Source organism: Dendrobates tinctorius, unplaced genomic scaffold (genome assembly GCF_039654945.1).
Source record: "Dendrobates tinctorius isolate UK_male_01 unplaced genomic scaffold, ASM3965494v1 ptg000158l, whole genome shotgun sequence".
In the NCBI taxonomy this organism is placed as follows: domain Eukaryota; kingdom Metazoa; phylum Chordata; class Amphibia; order Anura; family Dendrobatidae; genus Dendrobates; species Dendrobates tinctorius.
In genome coordinates this window covers 31,384,381-31,406,496 of record NW_027361825.1, presented here as the reverse complement: position 1 = coordinate 31,406,496, position 22,116 = coordinate 31,384,381, and the positions used below count along the sequence as shown (strand labels likewise).

Here is a 22,116-nt window from a genome sequence, read left to right as displayed (position 1 = left end):
ACTGCATAGGCCATGAGTTCGCGAAAAGCTGTGCTTTCCACCAACCGAAAGGGCATCATCTCAAATGAGATTAGTTTGGCAATGTGGGCGTTCAAACCCAGTGTATGCGGATGAGAGACTGAGTACTTTCTTGACCTACTCATAGTGTCTGGGAGGGTGAGCTGGACTTGAGAGCTGCATATGGTGGAAGTAGCGGTGGACAGGGCGGACTGAGAGAGGGTTGATGATGGTGATGGAGTTGGTGTTCTTTCTGATGGCCTAGAATCAGTCTTTCGCTGATATAACAGTGGGATTGCCTGACTGCTGTGGCCTTGCAACGACACCTCAACATTTGCTGCTGTGCTAACCGGTGGGCTTACAGTGGGGGAAACAATGTAGCGTTGCTGACTACCTTCGTTGTGATCAGTTGCACATGTGGCACTTGAGGTTTGGTGTTGTGTCCACGCTTGCAAGTGCATTCTGGTTAAATGTCTAAGCATGCAACTGGTATTCAAACTTTTCAGATTTTTCCCTCGGCTAAAGGTCTTTGCGCACTTCTTACAGATAACCTTGGCCTGATCATGAGGATTTTGTTAAAAAAAGTGCCACACTGCACTCTTCCTACTTTGGCAGACATTTTGCGGCCTAGCACGCTGTGATCTTTTGACCCTCTGGACAAGCTGTCCAGCAACTCTTTTGATGTTTGGAACCTGTCTTTGGAGTGCTCCGGGCCTGCCAGATAACAGCTGTTGCGATGTCGATGTCTGCTGTGGATGCTCCTCATCTGAGCTATTGGAAGCAGCACCCTCTTCCCCCAATGGATGCCAATCTGGGTCAACAACTGGGTCATCCATCACCTCCTCTTCTATGTCATGTGCACCTTTCTCTGTGTCACCGTGTATGGTGGTATAGTGTGCGGGAAGGGGCACCTGAGTCTCATCAGGGTCAAAATCTGGCTCTGTACACTGCGAGGACAATGTAGTGCTCTGAGTGAATGTACCAGCAGAATCATCCATCAGCGGCTGTGCATCAGTGCACTCCATGTCAGATTCATCTTGGCCTGGGTAATTCACCATTTGACTTGATAATCCAGGCATGGTATGTGAAAACAGCTCCATGGAGTAATCAGTAGTATGGCCTGCATCATCCTTCAATCTTGGTTGGGGTGAAGGACACAAGGAAAGGTGTGGTTCATGAACATGAGCCTCCAATGACGACTCAGTGCTTTTACTTTTTACAACTGAAGAAGAGGAGGCGATAGAGCTGGAGGCTGAGTCAGCAATGTAAGACAAAACTTTTTCCTGATGCTCTGCCTTTAAAAGCGGTTTGCCAACTCCTAGAAAACTAAGCGTTCGAGACCTTATGTAGCCAGACGATGACGCAGGGTCAGCACCTCCTGCATTCGGTCCTATTTTGCTCTTGCCACTACCATCAGATCCACCACCAACACCATCATTACCAGCTGCCAACCCCCGCCCAATTCCACGGCCTCTTCCACCAGCCTTCCTCATTTTTGGTAGAAATGTAGACAAAATCCAACAAACTATATAGTAATGTAAAACACGGTACAAGGTGTCTATAGGACAGGGGAGTTTTAGAATTTCTGCACACACTTGTGGACAGTGGACACTTGTGGATTGTGTGAGGCCCACTGATATCTGAGCGCTATGTGACACGCTCAATGGCACAGCTGCCTGTGACCAAAGTGACGAGAGGATAATGGAGATTTTGAATCTCTGCGTACACTTTTGGACACTGGACACTTGTGGATTGTGTGCGGCCCACTGATATCTGAGCGCTATGTGACACGCTCGATGGCACAGCTGCCTGTGACCAAAGTGACGAGAGGATAATGGAGATTTTGAATCTCTGCGTACACTTTTGGACACTGGACACTTGTGGATTGTGTGAGGCCCACTGATATCTGAGCGCTATGTGACACGCTCGATGGCACAGCTGCCTGTGACCAAAGTGACGAGAGGATAATGGAGATTTTGAATCTCTGCGTACACTTGTGGACAGTGGACACTTGTGGATTGTGTGCGGCCCACTGATATCTGAGCGCTATGTGACATGCTCGATGGCACAGCTGCCTGTGACCAAAGTGACGAGAGGATAATGGAGATTTTGAATCTCTGCGTACACTTTTGGACACTGGACACTTGTGGATTGTGTGCGGCCCACTGATATCTGAGCGCTATGTGACACGCTCGATGGCACAGCTGCCTGTGACCAAAGTGATGAGAGGATAATGGAGATTTTGAATCTCTGCGTACACTTTTGGACACTGGACACTTGTGGATTGTGTGCGGCCCACTGATATCTGAGCGCTATGTGACACGCTCGATGGCACAGCTGCCTGTGACCAAAGTGACGAGAGGATAATGGAGATTTTGAATCTCTGCGTACTTTTGGACACTGGACACTTGTGGATTGTGTGCGGCCCACTGATATCTGAGCGCTATGTGACACGCTCGATGGCACAGCTGCCTGTGACCAAAGTGACGAGAGGATAATGGAGATTTTGAATCTCTGCGTACAATTTTGGACACTGGACACTTGTGGATTGTGTGCGGCCCACTGATATCTGAGCGCTATGTGACACGCTCGATGGCACAGCTGCCTGTGACCAAAGTGACGAGAGGATAATGGAGATTTTGAATCTCTGCGTACACTTTTGGACACTGGACACTTGTGGATTGTGTGCGGCCCACTGATATCTGAGCGCTATGTGACATGCTCGATGTCAAAGCTGCCTGTGACCAAAGTGACGAGAGGATAATGGAGATTTTGAATCTCTGCGTACACTTTTGGACACTGGACACTTGTGGATTGTGTGCGGCCCACTGATATCTGAGCGCTATGTGACACGCTCGATGGCACAGCTGCCTGTGACCAAAGTGACGAGAGGATAATGGAGATTTTGAATCTCTGCGTACACTTTTGGACCCTGGACACTTGTGGATTGTGTGCGGCCCACTGATATCTGAGCGCTATGTGACACGCTCGATGGCACAGCTGCCTGTGACCAAAGTGACGAGAGGATAATGGAGATTTTGAATCTCTGCGTACACTTTTGGACACTGGACACTTGTGGATTGTGTGCGGCCCACTGATATCTGAGTGCTATGTGACACGCTCGATGGCACAGCTGCCTGTGACCAAAGTGACGAGAGGATAATGGAGATTTTGAATCTCTGCGTACACTTTTGGACACTGGACACTTGTGGATTGTGTGCGGCCCACTGATATCTGAGCGCTATGTGACACGCTCGATGGCACAGCTGCCTGTGACCAAAGTGACGAGAGGATAATGGAGATTTTGAATCTCTGCGTACACTTTTGGACACTGGATACTTGTGGATTGTGTGCGGCCCACTGATATCTGAGCGCTATGTGACACGCTCGATGGCACAGCTGCCTGTGACCAAAGTGACGAGAGGATAATGGAGATTTTGAATCTCTGCGTACACTTTTGGACACTGGACACTTGTGGATTGTGTGCGGCCCACTGATATCTGAGCGCTATGTGACACGCTCGATGGCACAGCTGCCTGTGACCAAAGTGACGAGAGGATAAGGGAGATTGGATTGCTTTTAAAAAAGCAGTTTGCGGAGCAGTGGGTAAACAGCAATGCCAGCGTGTCAGGAAGCCTTAAAAGGCAGCCCAACAACCAACACCACTGATACACCACAATATAGCCTCCCCTTGCACTGCACACACAGTGACTTGTGTGTTGTGCAGGCCAAATCGCTAGCAGCAGAAGCAGTGTTTTTGTCTTCTTCCCTGCCTAACGCTCTCCCTACAGAATCAGCAGCAACCTCTCCCTATACTAAGATCGGCAGAAGTAAGATGGCAGTCGGCGTGCACGCCCTTTTATACCCCCTGTGACGCCCACCAAAGCAAGCCAATCACTTGCATGCCCTTCTGAAAGATGGTGGTGACCCGTGCCTAGGTCATCACGTTGCCCATAGTGTCCGTGGATCCTGATTGGCTGAAAAAGAGCGCAAAACAAACTTTTGAAACGCGACTTTGGCGCGTAAGTCGCCGACCTCGTGGCCGACCTCATCCTACGGTCGGGTTTCGTTTCATGAAACCCGACTTTGCCAAAAGTCGGCGACTTTTGAATTTTTTCGACCCGTTTCGCTCAACTCTAATCATAACCATATGACATGACTAGTTTATGCTTTTGCATGTTTTTAATTGTTTTTATGGGTCCAGTTTTGTATCATGTGTTTGTTTTATTTGTTCAATTAAAACTTTTTTGATTATCATAAACATTAGCTATGTGGTGTTCCCTTTCTATGGGCAAGTTGCTTTTTTTCTTTGTCCATGCTAATAACCATGTATGAGTGTTTAAGGGGACAATACAAATATCTCTCTGAGGATCTGTTTATACCGCAGAATGTGATGGTCACAAGGGGGGATTCTTTGCGTCTGGAGAAGAGAAGGTATTTCCACCAACATAGAAGAGGATTCTTTACTGTTAGGGCAGTGAGATTCTAGAATTCCTTTCCTGAGGAGGTGGTGATGGCGACCCCAGTCGAGGGGTTCAAGAGAGGCCTGGATGTCTTCCATGAGTGTAACAATGTTGTATCTTACAGCGATTAGGTACTTTAGAAGGACGTAGATCTGGGGATTTATTCTGCCAGAAAATGAACTGGATGGACAAATGTCTTTTTTCGGCCTTGCTAATTATGTTACTATGTTACTAAGTTACAATTGTTGGAAAAAAAATCATAAAAAATCCACACTGGAATTTGCCAAATTACATGATGACAAGCCACAAAACTTCTGAGAGAATGTCCTATGGACAGATGAGACAAAAATGAAACTTTTTAGCAAGGCACATCAGCTCTATGTTCACAGACTGAAAAATGAAGCATATCAAGAAAAGAATACTGTCCCTACTGTGAAACATGGAGGAGGCTCTGTTAAGTTCTGGGGCTGCTTTGCTGCATCTGGCACATGGTATCAGAAAGCTTGGTCTCAGTCGCAGGTCATGGATCTTACAACATGATAATGACCCAAAACACGCAGCTCAAAACTCCCAAGAATGGCTAAGAGGAAAACATTGGACTATTGTGAAGAGGCCTTCTGTGAGCCCTGACCTAAATCCTATTGAGCGTCTTTGGAAAGAGCTGAAACATGCCGTCTGGAAAAGGTAAAATTCAAACACGAGCCAGCTGGAGTAGTTTGCTCTTGAGGAGTGGGCCAAAATACCCGTCGAGAGGTGCTGAAGTCTCATTGACAGTTATAGGAATTATTTGATTGCAATGATTGTCTCAAAAGTTGTGCAGCAAAATATTAAGTTAAGGGTACGATCATTTCTGCTCAGGACTATTTCATGAATTTTATTTTTTAAAAATTTCTATGAAAGCATGGTTGAAAAGCAATGTCTGACTTTCATTTGTTCATTTTCATAAATTTTTGATTTATTACTTTTGTCAGATTCAAGTTATTTCTGTGACCATTGTGGGTTTTTCTGTCAATAAACGAGAGGTACCAACAATTTTGACCACGTGTGTAAGTACTCAATATCAAATCAATGAGAGTTTAACTCTCAGTTCAGGCACTCGACTCTTTAAGGAGGAATGGTGAGATGGCCAATACATCATCTCCGATTTATAGATATGAATTTTTCATTTTATATTCCTGTTTTGCAAAAATCTATTCATGTCTTGGAAGTAATATGCCATGACTGGAAAACATATTGCAGCCATGTGAATGACACTTACCACTGTGAGGAGTTTTCTAGGGGCACATTGGGTTGCCATGAAACTGTTTCTGAAAGGCCATCTCAGACATTTAAAGGAAATATGTGGAGGTACCAGATAGTTCACACCTGATTACTTACCTTGTATGTCAGGATGCTTTGCAAGTACTAACAAACCGAAGATTACTATAATTGAAGTAGTCTCAGCACCAGCAATAAATATGTCATATATAGTTGCTACAAGATTCGGTAGGGTAAAAGCTGTATTGTCATTCTTCTCCTCCTTTGAAAAAAAAAACAAAGATATCAATCATTTTTCTTGAGTACAACTTGACCATGGAGAAAATAAAGGGAGTCTGTAAGCAAATGTTGACTGTTTAAACCAATTACAGGTGGTCACAACATCTTTGGCGTGGTAGACCAGTACAGCGCACCTTCACACCACAGTTGTTAATCAAGGAGGACAGGTGGAGTTGGATGCAAAATACCTAGGTGGGAAGGTTCACTTAACTGCTAGCAATGCAAAAGGTGCACTGATGTGCAGGTACTTGGTTATGAATGTGATGCTACTGTATCACCCAGAGTGGGGTACTCAGGTCGCCGGGCAGCGTTGGAATCATGGGGTCACGGGGGTGGCAGCCGTGCCCGGTGCCTTTGCTCCAGGGACAGTGAAATAGGGGCTAAAAATGAAAGAAAAATAAAAGAAAGGGTATGTGGCGCCAGTTGTAGTGTTCGACTGTAAGATAGCTGGCACTGTAGATGATCGCTGGGGGGGTTGATGATGATGATGGCAGTGCAGGTGTTTAACCCCCTCCAACTAGGACTGGCCCCCAGAGATAGTGATGAAAGTAGATGGCACAGAGTAATAAGGCAGGAGTCTAGGAAAGTCACTTTATAATTTACTGAAGTCCAGATGCAATTTAGAGGATAAATTACAACTCTCTCACCAGGTTTATAGTCTGCTCTGCATGGTGGGAGTTACACTTCTCTGCTGTGGTTCAGTTTAAAATTCCTGCTATTCTGATCCCATTAGGGACAAAGGTTTCCCAGAGTCTGAAACTTCTAGTACTACCAGTACTCACAGTGTTTTCTGCCCCGGGAACATGCAGCTTGAATCCTATGTGAGGCATGTGTTTGTTCTGGCGTAATACTTCTCTGATTCCATGTTGCTGTAGTTTTCCTGGGAGAAAACACTCTACTGCTGGTTGTGTAAACCACACAGCCTCTCAGCTTACCATCCGACTCTGCCACAAAATGGTCAAATATGTGTTATTTTATATATGTTTTGTAAATGATGGGAGTTATGCTTTCTCTGCTGGAGACAACTGTGCACACAATTTTACCTCACTCCCTTACTTGTCTGAAGCTTAGAGCTTTGCAGAGATACCCTAACTGGGGGGGAGGAGTTGTTAGTCTGTTAGGAAAGACGGTGAGAAAAGATGGAGAATGTTCTTGGAGCAGTTACATGTGCTCTCTCCAGGAACAATGCTGAGAAGGATCAGGGCTTCAGCCCCTAGGCCATCTATGCTTCTAGAGTCAGATGGTAAGCTGAGAGGCTATGTGGTTTACACAACCAGCAGTAGAGTGTCTTCTCCCAGGAAAACTACAGCAACAGTGAATCAGTGAGGGATTACGCCAGAACAAACACGTGCCTCACATAGGATTCAAGCTGCATGTTGCTGGGGCAGAAAACACTGTGAGTACTGGTAGTACTAGAAGTTTCAGACTCTGGGAAACCTTTGTCCCTGAAGGGATCAGAGCAGCAGGAAGTTTACACTGAACCACAGCGGAGAAGTGTAACTCCCACCGTGCAGAACAGATTGTAAACCTGGTGAGAGAGTTGTATTTTATCCTCTGAATTGCATCTGGACTTCAGTAAATGATAAAGTGACTTTCCTCGTCTCCTGCCTTGTTACTCTCTACTATCACTTTCTTCACTATCTCTGGGGGCCAGCCCTAGTTGGAGGTGTTTAAACACCTGCACTGCCATCATCATCATTTACCCCCCCAGGGATCATCTGCAGTGAAGTCTGTCTAACAGTTGAAGACTCCAACTGGCGTCACAAACTCTTTCTTTTATTTTTTCTTTCATTTTTAGCCCCTATTTCACTGTCCCTGGAGCACAGGCACCAGGCACGGCTGCCATCCCCGTGACCCCCTGAAACCAACGCCGCCCGGCGACCTGAGTACCCCGCTCTGGGTGATACAAAACTTTCTGGTCTGTGTGAAATCTGTTTTTTTTCTCGCACCCATAGACTTGCATTGGCGAGTTTCGACCAAAATACGGTGGAAATAGAAGAATGCTGCGATTTCGCTAGCACATATAAAACGGGCGAGAAAAAAACGGATGATGCGAGCTGCCCCACAATTAATATTGGTCCGAGTGCCCTGCGATTTTTGATCGCATAGCACTCGTCCGTATTTCTCTCTAGTGTGACTCCGGCCTTACAGTCAATTCAGTGCATAGTATCAACGTTTTTAAGCACCAAGAAGCCATTCACATAACAAAGACAACATTTTTGTCCAAGGAGGGGGCCATGCATACCAGGATAAAAATCATGGGTCCATGCATACCAGGATAGGGAAGAGGGGACCATGTATACCAGGATGAGGATGTGGGGCCATGCATACCAGAATATAGATGAGGTGACAGTGAATACCAGTATGAGAATGGGCACCATGCTTGGCAGGATAGGGATGGGGATGGGGACCATGCATACCAGAATAGAGATGAGGGGGCCAAGCATACCAGCATAGGGATGAGGGGGTCATGTATACCTGGATTGGGGACATATATATATATACCAGGATGGGGCATATTAGTACAGAATTGACCACATTTTTTGCTTCCCTTTTTTTCTATTTTCCTCCTCTAAAACTTAGGGACATAAATACAATATGAGGACCTGGATATGGGGACATGACTATAATATCGAGACCTGGATATGAGGACATAACTACAATATGGGGACATAACTACAATATGAAGCACATTTGTTATCACCACATCCATAACAACCATAGCTCTAAAGAAATAAAAAAAAACATGGCAAGCATGTTCAAAAGGTAAGCAGAAAAAAAATGGTATCACTAAAGTGTCACTTTGTCCTTCAAAGAATGCGGCCCCCCAAATTCAAATTTTTTCTATATGCAGCCCATATAGGGCAGCTCCCATCAGCCGTATATTTCTCGGCCGTATTTTATGGGCTGAGAAAATCGCAGCATGCTGCGATTGTCAGCGTATTCCTCCAAAAATACGCCAATGCAAAAGTCAATGGGGGCGAGAAAAGTACGGATTACACACTGACCAGACGTGTGACTTGCAAGAAATACGCACTCGGTGTCCTTTAACAAAAGCCGGCAATTCATTTTGCGATACATAAAATCACACTGACATGTTTAATAAAGTAACAAAAGAATAGATATATAAGCATAGAATACATATATATACATACAGTATATACTGTATATATATATATATATATATAGTGGTATAGTAACCACTGAGTCCGCTAGGGGGTGCTGTGTGGATGTCCTAGGAGAAAGAATGAATGGCAGAATATGGAATGGCCGTTATGTATCCCAAAGTGGATGGCTTTGGGATGGAGACTTATGTGTTGTTCAGCAATGATATTGCTGAGGTGTTGCTTCAATGTGTAAGGGAGAAGTCTCCAGGTAACTAGAGATTTGGGCGGCCTGGTTACCTACAAACCCACCCAGGGGTGTGTTTAAGAGTGTCATAATAAAGTATATGTGTGGCTGTGTGTAATAGGACCTTTAGTGAGGTCATAGCCATGTGATCACCTGTGGGTGTGGTTATGGACCATATAAGGTACCTGAGGTCCGGTCACATGAGAGAGAGCGCATGGATCTGATTGGGCCATGTGGAAGGTCCCGGCAGGCCTGTTTGGAGGAAGGTGTGCTACCTTCCTGAAGACCACGTGCTGAGGTTACTGACCCGGTGAGGCCTATGTATATTTGCTGTATGTGAGGATGGATAAGCCTCCTGTGTTTGCTGAGGCTCCAGGACTGAGCCTGAAATCATGGACACTTATGCTTTCTTTCGCCTGAGCTAAAGGCTATTCCTTGTGTTATGTGCTGCTTTATGGGTTATGAAGGAATAAACCCTGTGAGCTCCCGTGGCTCCTAAGCGAGTTGAATCCCTACAATATATATATATATATATATATATATATATACATGTCTTTGAGACACATTTATATATTAATATTTCATAGAGTTCTACATAGCAGAATAGCCGCAAAATCAATTGCCAGCTTCTGTAAAATCATTACAGATCCCGACATGAAATGACACATGGTTTACATACAGTAAAGGTACTGTCACACTTAGCGATGCACCAGCAATCCCGACCAGCGATATGACGCGGTCAGGATCGCTGGTGCATCGCTAAGTGGTCGCTAGTGAGCTGCCACACAGGCAGATCTCACCAGCGACATAGCAGCGGTCGGGCGTCGCTACTTACCTGTCAGACGAGGCGATCCTGACATCCTCCGCCTGCGTCCACGCATCGCTCATCGGCGCCACAGGAAGCCCAGCAGGAAGATGATGATGAGAAACGGCCCCAGGACGTTCTCACGCGACCAGCAATAATCAGCGGGGGAGCCGGTCGGAGGTAAGTATCAGACATAGCGATATCACTAGCAATATCGCTGCTACGTCACAAAACCAGTGACATTATAGCGATATTGCTAGCGATATCGCTTAGTGTGACAGGCCCTTAAACCATTTTATTTCATTTATTTTTTATATGTCTGACTAATAATTGGATTAGGGTTTGTGTGTAAAATTAATTCTGGCAGTGGTTTACAGCAGGCTGGTTGTATTAGCACCGGTCCCGTTGTAAACCAGTTAACCCCTTCTGATTGATTGCAGTGGGGAACCTGACTGACCAGCGGAGAGGTATGTATAGTGTTGCTTTTTTGTTTTATTTTTTTTATAGGACCACGGTTTTTTTATGGATTAGCAGAGGAATAAATTTGGTCAAAAACTTGATGTCACTTGGTGTCTATATTTCATTAAAAGAATTTTTAATTAATGTCTGAGTGTGCTTTTAACCCATTACTAGTCTAGATTTAATAATGGATAGGTGTCTTATTGAAAACGCTCCATTACTAATCCAGCTTAATGTCTCCTAACCCATTAGCCACCGCTACAGGGCAATGGGGGAATAGAGAGGCTAAGTGCCAGAAAAGGCGCATCTTATAGATGCGCCTTTTCTGGTGTGTCTGGGAGCAGATATTTGTAGCCAGGAAAGGTCAAAAACAATGGTCCCTCTCAAAGCTATTAATATCTGCCCTCACTCACTGGCTTTCCCTCTCTGGTTGAGAATTTACCACGGGAGCCCACGCATTTTTTTCAACAAATTAACCCCTTAATTTAACACCTAGATGTCCCAAATTTCACACACACCCTAATGTAATTATTAGTCAAAGACGTAAAAAAAAATAAATGAAATGAAATGGTGTACTGTATGTAAGCCATGTTGCATTTCATGTCAGGTTTTGTATTGCTTTTACAGAAGCCGACAATTGATTTAGCGGCTATTCTGCTATGTGGAACTCTACGAAATGTAAATATATATATATGTGTGTGTCTCAATGATATATATATATATATATATAAACGTAGCCACGCCTTGACAACGGATGATATACGGATCACTGTTCAGGGAATATTTTTTGCGTATTACGACCGTAATATAAAGTCCGTATTTTTATACATTGTGTCTGACTTAGTGATATGTTCTAATCTTGAGAACCCCCTTGAACAGTGTTGTCTGGGCTAAATATAATATTACATGGTGGTTTGGATTAACTAGAAATAATTAAACGATTGATACCTGCTGTCGCTCATCAGGATCCTGCACCAGCAGCTCTGTTGTGTGCGCTGACACCAGGAGTAATGAGTGATCTCTAACCACAGGACCACTGCGTTCTGTAATAAGCTGCAGCAGTCAGGTGTAGAGTTGAGCGACTTTAGTTTTTTAGGGTTGAGTTTCGTTTCGTGAAACCCGACTTTTCCAAAAGTCGGGTCGAGCAAGATCGGCCGATTATAGGGAAAAGTCGGGGTCGTCCCGAAACACGAAACCCAATGTAAGTCAATGGGGAATAAAAGTCGGCAGTGAGAGGAGGACAGGAAACACACCTACAGTGCCCATTTGAATGCCAAAAGCATCAATTCTTCTTACTTAAGCTTGTCAACCTTAATTAACTTCATAATACAAGTTACGCACTGAAAAATGGGGGTTATTTGGCTAAAGTTGTGGGGGGGGGGCTGGCTCCAGGTTTTCATGTGCCCTGGGCGAAAGAGCGTCCCTTTAACACATACCACAACTCATCATGCTCCGATACAGCAGAGAAATAGCGGTATAGTACAATGAAAAATACTTCACTTTTTACATCTCATGACAAGGCCCATCTATTTCTCCATACAGAATCATTGGTCCCATATAATGTTTGAAACAGTATATGATGAGCTCCACATAATGCTACAGTATATGTTGGTCCCCATGGATGAAGCTCCACTGTCTTATGGGCCCAAATAATGCTCCAAACATAATGGGCCCCATATCTAATGCTCTAGTGTATAATGGGCCCTGTAAATGCTGCTCCAGTGTCTGATGTCCACCTTTGGAATGTTCCAGTGTATGGTGGGCCCCATCTATCATTCTCCAGAGTATAGTGCTCCCCAAAAATTGCTGTCCCAACATTGAAAACAATGAAATAAGTCTCCTCGCTAGGGAATCCCTGTACTAGTCTGGACTCCTCGTCGTCCCCATCTTCCATCTCACTGCACAGTATTTCAACCTTGCAAGTGCTGTGATCCTGAGCAAGCAGGGGGGGCCCACTTCTTGGCGACGGCACTGGCACAGGGCCCCTGATAGTACGGTGGTGTGTCTGATGGCGGGTGGGCCGAACCTGCACTTTCATCTGCAGCTTCCTCTTTGTCACCGTGTAAGATGGAACTGTATATGGGAAGGGTAACCTGAGTTTCATCAGGGTCAGATTCAGGCCGTGTAGCGTGCGAGGGGAATGTAGTGGTCTGGGTCAATGTACCAGCAGATTCATCGAGCAGTGGCTGGGCATCAGAGCACTTGTGTCGCCCCCAGGAGTACGGTCGCCACAGTGGCATTACCTTCCTCCTAGGGAGTGTGATGTCATGCTTGCGAGCAATGAAGGATCTCTCTAGCAGGTTAACTGATTGGGCGACGTTATTCCCACGAGTCATGACCCTCCAAACAGCGTTCATGAAGGCAAAGTGTTTGTTTTACGTGGGCAGTATGGTTGCAAAGCTGAACCTTAAAGGAATGTCCAGAAGGGCACCACCAGGAGTGGAGCCTACGGTTAAATTCGACTCCACCTGGGAAACCTCAACCATGCAAGCTACAGAAAAGATGCACAGATTGCAAGCTTAATTCCATTAACGAACGAGACTCCGTAATGCCCCGCGGTCCGAGTCCGGCTTACTAGAGGGACACGTGAGGCTCTGGCACATGAGATTGGCCAATAACTGGTGTGTCATGCCCTTACATGTCCGTGGCTGCATGTACGCTACACTGAAAAGGCCAGCGTTTGTCGCTTACAGGTGAAGATAACCCGCTGAACAACGTTAGTGATGTGGATCTGTGAGAAAGGGTAACGTATCCCCGGATAACATGTATGGATAGCGTACACATTCAAAATATATGTCTATACATCAGGAGGCAGGCTCAGACGGTGTCAGGCCCAGTATGGATTACACGTGATTGCACAAAGGTGAGAAAGGGTACCGCATCCCCGGATAACATGTATGGATAGCGTACACATTCAAAATATATGTCTATACATCAGGAGGCAGGCTCAGATGGTGTCAGGCCCAATATGGATTACACGTGATTGCACAAAGGTGAGAAAGGGTACCGTATCCCCGGATAACATGTATGGATAGCGTACACATTCAAAATATATGTCTATACATCAGGAGGCAGGCTCAGACGGTGTTAGGCCCAGTATGGCTTGCACGTGATTGCACAAAGGTGAGAAAGGGTACCGTATCCCCAGATAACATGTATGGATAGCGTACACATTCAAAATATATGTCTATACATCAGGAGGCAGGCTCAGACTGTGTTAGGCCCAGTATGGCTTGCACGTGATTGCACAAAGGTGAGAAAGGGTTCCGTATCCCCAGATAACATGTATGGATAGCGTACACATTCAAAATATATGTCTATACATCAGGAGGCAGGCTCAGACGGTGTTAGGCCCAGTATGGCTTGCACGTGATTGCACAAAGGTGAGAAAGGGTACCGTATCCCCGGATAACATGTATGGATAGCGTACACATTCTAAATATAAGTCTATACATCAGGAGGCAGGCTCAGACGGTGTCAGGCCCAGTATGGCTTACACGTGATTGCACAAAGGTGAGAAAGAGTACCGTATCACTGGATAACATGTATGGATAGCGTACACATTCAAAATATATGTCTATACATCAGGAGGCAGGCTCAGACGGCGTCAGGCACAGTATGGATTTGACGGCCCAGACTACACAGCGGAGGAGCAGGGAGAGGTAAAGATTGCAAATGCTGGGGCCCTGCCCAAGCAAGGGTGGCCCACTCGTGGGCGTCGGTACTGGCACTGGGCCCCTCATAGTACGGCGGTGTGTCTGATGGCGGGTGTGCACCACCACCGTCAGAGACACTTGATTGCACTATGAGGGACCCTGTGCCATCGCCCGCGCCCAAGAGTCGGCCTACCCACCTGTCCAGGGCAACGGCACTCGCACGGTGTCGTGCGCTAGGTGGTGACCCCGGCCATGGGGGGGGGAGGCAGCACAGTTAGGGAGTTTTAGAAAGTGGCATATGTTGATGTTGGACATTCAGCTGATGCAAAAGGCGAAATAGGTCAAGTCCCAGGAAGAGGTGGACCAAAGCAAGCCATTTTTCTGTCACCCTTTGTGTCATCAGGGGAAGGTGGGACAAAATCCTTGGAAACCCATGCATGGTTCATTTTAATGAAGGTTAGATCATCCACATTTTGGGTTGACAGACGGGTCCTTTTTTCTGTCAGGATTGATCCAGCTGCACTGAAGACTCTTTCCGATAGCACACTTGCAGCTGGGCAAGCGAGCTCCTGTAAGGCATATTGGGCCAATTCAGGCCAGGTGTCCAGTTTAGCGGCCCAATAGTCAAAGGGGAATGACCTGTGTGGGAGAACATCGATATGAGAGGAAAAGTAGTTTGTAACCATAGTTGACAACTGCTGTCTCCTGTCACTTTCCATCGATGCAGTATTACCAGTTGTGTGAGCGGTACTTGAAAAATCAGTCCACAACATTGTCATGAAACCCCTGTCTCCAACGCCACTTCTGCTGTGTGCACCACGAACACCTCTGCCAAGCTGCCCCCGGCCCGTACGGCTCGTGTGAGAACCATCACCGCTGCTGTGTGCTGGGAATGCCTCAAGCAACCGATTTACCAGAGTTGCTTGTTTATTAGCCAATATTAGGTCAAGGTTCTCCTGTGGCATGATGTTTTGTAATTTGCCTTTATAGCGTGGATCCAGGATGCTGGCCAACCAGTAGTCGTCATCGTTCATCATTTTGGCAATGCGTGGGTCCCTTTTTAGGATCTGCAAGGCATAATCTGACATGTGGGCCAATGTTCCCGGTGTCAATGATGCACTGCGAGTGCTGGTTGGAGGAGCACTTTCTGGAAAATCCACATCCCTCCAGTCACGCACAAACCCTGTACCAGACCTTGCCACGCCAACATTTTCACTTGCCCCACGAGATGCATCCTCCTCCCCTAAGTAATCATACCCATCATCCTCCTCCTCCTCCTCCTCTTCTTCCTCCACCTCGTCCAGGAGAGGTCCCTGAGCAGACAATGGCTGAATGTCATCAAGGATTCCCTCCTCCTCTTCCTCCTCATCAACATTGGCTGCAGACGCCTGCTCTTTAAGGTGCGTCAAAGTTTGCATGAGCAGACGCATAAGTGGGATGCTCATGCTTAGGATGGCGTCGTCTGCGCTTACCAGCCGTGTGCATTCCTCAAAACACTGAAGGACTTTACAGAGGTCTTTCAGCTTCGACCACTGCACACCTGTCAACTCCATGTCTGCTCTCAAAGTGCCTGGCCGTGTATCCTCCCACAAATGCATTATGGCCTGCCTCTGCTCGCACAGCCGCTCAACCATGTGCAGAGTGGAGTTCCACCTTGTTGCAATGTCGATAATGAGGCGGTGGTTGGGAAGGTGGAGCAATCGCTGCAGCTTCTGCATACGAATGGAGTGTACAGGCGACCGGCGGATGTGCGCGCACAGTCTTCGCACCTTCTGGAGCAGGGCTGTTAACTCCGGATAATTATTGCGGAAGCACTGCACCACCAGGTTCAAGGTGTGAGCCAAGCAAGGTATGTGGCTGAGTTTTGAAAGGGCTATGGCTGCCACAAAATTACGGCCGTTATCACTAACTACCTTGCCTGCCTCAAGATGTACACTGCACAGCCATGACTCAGTTTGTCGCTTCAAGTACTCGGCCAGCACCTCGGCGGTGTGTCTGTCGCCCAAACACATCATCTGCAACACAGCCTGCTGACACTTTCCACTAGCTGCTCGATAGGGGGACACCTCGTGTGCAACAGTGGCAGCTGCAGATGGAGTGCTCGTACGACTGCACTCTGTGGACGAGCTTTCGCTTTTGGAGGAGGAGGAGGGTCGAACGCCTACAGCCAACTGTTTCCTATACCGTGGGCTAGGCAGCACTGTCCCACCACCGCTGTCCCCTGTGGACCCTGCATCCACCACATTAACCCAGTGCGCAGTGATGGACACGTAACGGCCCTGGCCATGCCGACTGGACCATGCATGTTGTGAGGTGCACCTTTCCGCTCACTGACTGCTTGAGTGCATGGACAATGCGGTCTTTCACATGATGGTGGAGGGCTGGGATGGCTTTGCGAGAGAAGAAGTGGCGACTGGGTAGGTCATAGCGTGGTACTGCATAGGCCATGAGTTCGCGGAAAGCTGTGCTTTCCACCAACCGAAAGGGCATCATCTCAAACGAGATTAGTTTGGCAATGTGGGCGTTCAAACCCAGTGTACGCGGATGAGAGACTGAGTACTTTCTTGACCTACTCATAGTGTCTGGGAGGGTGAGCTGGACTTGAGAGCTGCATATAGTGGAAGTAGCGGTGGACAGGGTGGACTGAGAGAGGGTTGATGATGGTGATGGAGTTGTTGTTCTTTCTGATGGCCTAGAATCAGTCTTTCGTTGATATAACAGTGGGATTTCCTGACTGCTGTGGCCTTGCAACGACACCTCAACATTTGCTGCTGTGCTAACCGGTGGGCTTACAGTGGGGGAAACAATGTAGCGTTGCTGACTACCTTCGTTGTGATCAGTTGCACATGTGGCACTTGAGGTTTGGTGTTGTGTCCACGCTTGCAAGTGCATGGTGGTTAAATGTCTAAGCATGCAACTGGTATTCAAACTTTTCAGATTTTTCCCTCGGCTAAAGGTCTTTGCGCACTTCTTACAGATAACCTTGGCCTGATCATGAGGATTTTGTTAAAAAAAGTGCCACACTGCACTCTTCCTACTTTGGCAGACATTTTGCGGCCTAGCACGCTGTGATCTTTTGACCCTCTGGACAAGCTGTCCAGCAACTCTTTTGATTTTTGGAACCTGTCTTTGGAGTGCTCCGGGCCTGCCAGATAACAGCTGTTGCGATGTCGATGTCTGCTGTGGATGCTCCTCATCTGAGCTATTGGAAGCAGCACCCTCTTCCCCCAATGGATGCCAATCTGGGTCAACTACTGGGTCATCCATCACCTCCTCTTCAATGTCATGTGCACCTTCCTCTGTGTCACCGTGTATGGTGGTATAGTGTGCGGGAAGGGGCACCTGAGTCTCATCAGGGTCAGAATCTGGCTCTGTACACTGCAAGGACAATGTAGTGCTCTGAGTGAATGTACCAGAATAATCATCTATCAGCGGCTGTGCATCAGTGCACTCCATGTCAGATTCATCTTGGCCTGGGTAATTCACCATTTCACTTGATAATCCAGGCATGGTATGTGAAAACAGCTCCATGGAGTAATCAGTAGTATGGCCTGCGTCATCCTTCAATCTTGGTTGGGGTGAAGGACACAAGGAAAGGTGTGGTTCATGAACATGAGCCTCCAATGACGACTCAGTGCTTTTACTTTTTACAACTTCAGAAGAGGAGGCGATAGAGCTGGAGGCTGAGTCAGCAATGTAAGACAAAACTTTTTCCTGATGCTCTGGCTTTAAAAGCGGTTTGCCAACTCCTAGAAAACTAAGCCTTCGAAGCCTTATGGAGCCAGACGATGACGCAGGCTCAACACCTCCTGCATTCGGTCCTATTTTGCTCTTGCCACTACCATCAGATCCACCACCAACACCATCATTACCAGCTGCCAACCCCCGCCCAATTCCACGGCCTCTTCCACAGCCTTCCTCATTTTTTGTAGAAATGTAGACAAAATCCAACAAACTATATAGTAATGTAAAACAAGGTACAAGGTGTCTATAGGACAGGGGAGATTATGATTTTCTGCACACACTTGTGGACACTGGACACTTTTGGATTGTGTGAGGCCCACTGAATATCTGAGCTCTATGTCACAGGCTCGATGGCACAGGTGTGAAAAAAGTGACTAGAGGATAAGGGAGATTTTGAATTTCTGCACACACTTGTGGACATTGGACACTTTTGGATTGTGTGAGGCCCACTGAATATCAGAGCGCTCTGTCACAGGCTCGATGGCACAGGTGTGAAAAAAGTGACTAGAGGATAAGGTGGCGCTGTAGAGTAAAAGTCCTCTTTCTTTCTGAAGAGGCAATTTGCATATTATTTTCCCAGAGGAGCACGGCGAATGTCTCCTTACCTTGACAAGCCACAGCTGGCATGTCACTCTCCGCAAGGAGAAACCTTACTTCTTAGACCCTAGAGGATAAGGGAGATTTTGAATTTCTGCACACACTTGTGGACACTGGACACTTTTGGATTGTGTGAGGCCCACTGAATATCACGGTGCTATGTCACAGGCAGAAATTGGCTAGTGTATCACAAACTACAAGGTGTATGTAGAATTGGGCAGAATAGGAATCTCCCTAGAGTGTAGGTCTGTAAGAACGGAACAAGTCCTACACTTATCCTTCCACAGTGACACACAGATAGCTTCACTGTGGCCGTGATAACAGCCGTTACACGGTACTGAGAGGAGCGTGCACGTACACGGCTGTCCGGTGTACGTTAAATTGTCAAGCTCCGTGTTTTTTAAGTATACGGACTGACACACGCTGTCTCTCTATAGTTTTGAATGCGATCAAACAGCAAATATATTTAACTGTTTGAAAGCTAGACAAAACTAGAAGGTGCAGGTCTGTAAGAACGGAACATGTCCTTGACTCATTCTCACAGAGTGACACACAGATAGCTTCACTGTGGCTGTGATAACAGCCGTTACACGGTACTGTGTGAGGAGCGTACACCGCTGTATGGTGTGAAAAAATGCACGCTCAGTACCTCAGCAGGACAAAAAAAAAATTGGGATTGCTTTTAAAAAAGCAGTTTGCAGAGCAGTGGGTAAACAGCAATGCAGCCGTCAGGAAGCCTTAGGCTGTGTGCACACGCTGCGGATTAGGTGCGGATTCATCCGCGCAGATTTTGTAAAATCCGCAGGTGAAACCGCAGGTCAAAAGACCTGCGGATTGCTCTGCGGTTTTGCCCTGCGGTTTTTCATCTCCTCAATGGAGGAGATGGCAAACCGCAGGAGAATCCGCAGAAAGAATTGACATGTCAATTCTTTCTGCGGATTGAAAACCGCAGATAATCCGCGCGGAAAATTCCGCACCGTCTGCACTGCGGTTTTTGATTCCCATAGGGAATCATGGTACTGTACACCGCAGCAGAAACTGCTGCGGGTCCGCAGCGGCCAAAACCGCTGCGGAACCGCGGCAAAATCCGCAGCGTGTGCACACAGCCTTAGAAGGCAGCCTAACAACCAACACCACTGATACACCACAATATAGCCTCCCCTTGCACTGCACACACAGTGACTGGTGTGTTGTACAGGCACAATCGCTAGCAGCAGAAGCAGTTTTTTTTCTTCTTCCCTGCCTAACGCTCTCCCTACAGAATCAGCAGCAACCTCTCCCTATGCTAAGATCGGCAGAAGTAAGATGGCGGTCGGCGTGCACGCCCTTTTATACCCCCTGTGACGCCCACCAAAGCAAGCCAATCACTTGCATGCCCTTCTGAAAGATGGTGGTGACCCGTGCCTATGTCATCACGTTGCCGACAGTGTCCGTGGATCCTGATTGGCTGAAAAAGAGCGCAAAACAAACTTTTGAAACGCGACTTTGGCGTGTAAGTCGCCGACCTCGTGGCCGACCTCATCCTAGGGTCGGGTTTCGTTTCATGAAACCCGACTTTGCCAAAAGTCGGCGACTTTTGAAATTTTTCGACCCGTTTCACTCAACTCTAGTCAGGTGATTTGAGCAGAGCGCAATTATGAAAATATACAATTATAGATCATACAAGTCACCTGACTGATGCAGCTTATGGACTTGCTCACATTAGCGTATAACACGGCCGAGTGCTATGCAATGTTTTATTGGATAGCACTCGACCTAAATTATACTGTGGGGCAGCACAGACCTGCATAAGAAGACAATGGCAGGGTGCAGCGAGTGCTCCACAAATCAGACCATATGCACCTATACAAGTCTATGGATGCATGTAAGACATCAGACTGCACTCAGATGTTATCCAAGAGCAGTCAGATGTACGCACACAGAGAAAAGGGAGAAGATGGAGAAATTAAGTTCTCTGTCTTCTGTGAATCTGTGATACCATTCTCTTATGTGAGAAAATCGGATCACAGGAAACTGACACTCTGCTTAAACCCTGATGAGAGTTTGTGTCAAGTGTCATTAAAATAATCGGTGCAATTCTCTCACTAGTGTGAGCGAGCCCTATTACAGAAGCAATGGTCCTCTGGCTAGCGATCACAGTGACGTCATCACTCCTGTTGCATACAGTTATACACTAGCTATGAACCCATTCTATGCCCGGGTGGCGACCATTTTTATTGGTATATGGTCTCCCATCCTGGTATGTTCTGCCACCCTCCTATACTGGTACGCCTGGCACCCCTCATTCCTATCCTGGTATGTGTGGCGCCTCTGAGGCTCAGTCGCCACAGAGGTACTGCACCTTCTCCTAAGGTGTAGTGCCCCACCATCCTGGTAAGTTGGGAACTCCTTTCCGCACTCCAACACCTGCATCCCACACAGGATAGTTCAGCACTGATCACATTGCGGCTCATGCTTAGAGGGTAGCAGAGCACCTTTCGTGGTCCCTTGCTTCGTAACACGAGATGTGCTGGGAGGTGGGTGGAGTTTAGATTCATATAAAAGATGGGGAAGGTTTAGAATTACAGGTCAGTCCCTTAGGGGTCAGTCTGACAGAAGGTCAGTCTGGGGTGAGTCCGAGAGGAGCGAGGACAGTCAGTCAGGAGAGTCTAAGGACGGGTCCGAGGAGAGAAGGAGTGCTGCAGCTGCCTCAGTGAACTGAGCCAGCTGGCACGGGAAAGAGAAGAGAAGGAGAAAGACATAGAACTGCAACCTAAGCTTCCATAAAGAGAAAGGCAAGTACGGAACGAAGGAGTAGGAGAACAGAGAGGAGTTGTGGATTGGAAGAGGAACCCTGCCTATAGGTTCTCAGCGAAAGGCCGGGGCCCGGTCCCCAAGGTTGTATGGACACTTATGGTTCTGCAGCAGACACCGGTGGAGTAGTTCGCTGTAAATGCACTACACCCATCTAAGACTTGGGACACAACAGCAAAACCGATAGAGAGCCGGGATCCAGGAGGTCCCTGATCAGGCTACAGCTGTCTGTCATACAAGTAGAGTTGTTAGGAACATCTGACAGGAGGACTTCAGAGAACCAAGGTACTGGAGCTCTTCACACTAAAAGGCGCAATAGAGGAGTCATTCAGGAAAGGCACGTGTTGGCGGAGTGTTGGAGAGGAGAATCCTGACTTGCCCGGGAGGTTGATTGAGTCTTTACCCTGGAGGACACAGCACGGAGGTGGGCACCAGTGTGTACCATGAACTGTGAGTAAAGCTTTGGAACTACAAGCCCTGGTGTCCTCCATTCAATTGTGCGTCAACCCCGCCAGCAATGCTACATCTGGGCACCCACGCTCCTCACACTGCCTGCGCCTATACACTGCCCTGGGGTTACAGCTTCACCTGTGGGGAGCTACACCATCTAAGCTGCAACACACCATCAGCCCCAGAGGATCTGCACGCAGCATTGCCTAACACCTCACTTGCCAAACACCAAAGGTGGCGTCATGAACTTTCCATATAAACTACA

The 22,116-nt window shown here is 47.1% G+C and overlaps 1 protein-coding gene across 1 annotated transcript in view; it reads right to left on the bottom strand.

Annotated features, from left to right (window-relative positions):
- Positions 1 to 22,116, bottom strand: part of LOC141052043 (cytochrome P450 2G1-like) — a 177,083-nt gene that overhangs the window by 89,065 nt on the left and 65,902 nt on the right. The window contains exon 6 of the mRNA XM_073549222.1: positions 5,838 to 5,979. Coding sequence (XP_073405323.1) covers positions 5,838 to 5,979 — 142 coding nt within the window. The remainder of the gene's footprint in view (positions 1 to 5,837; positions 5,980 to 22,116) is intronic.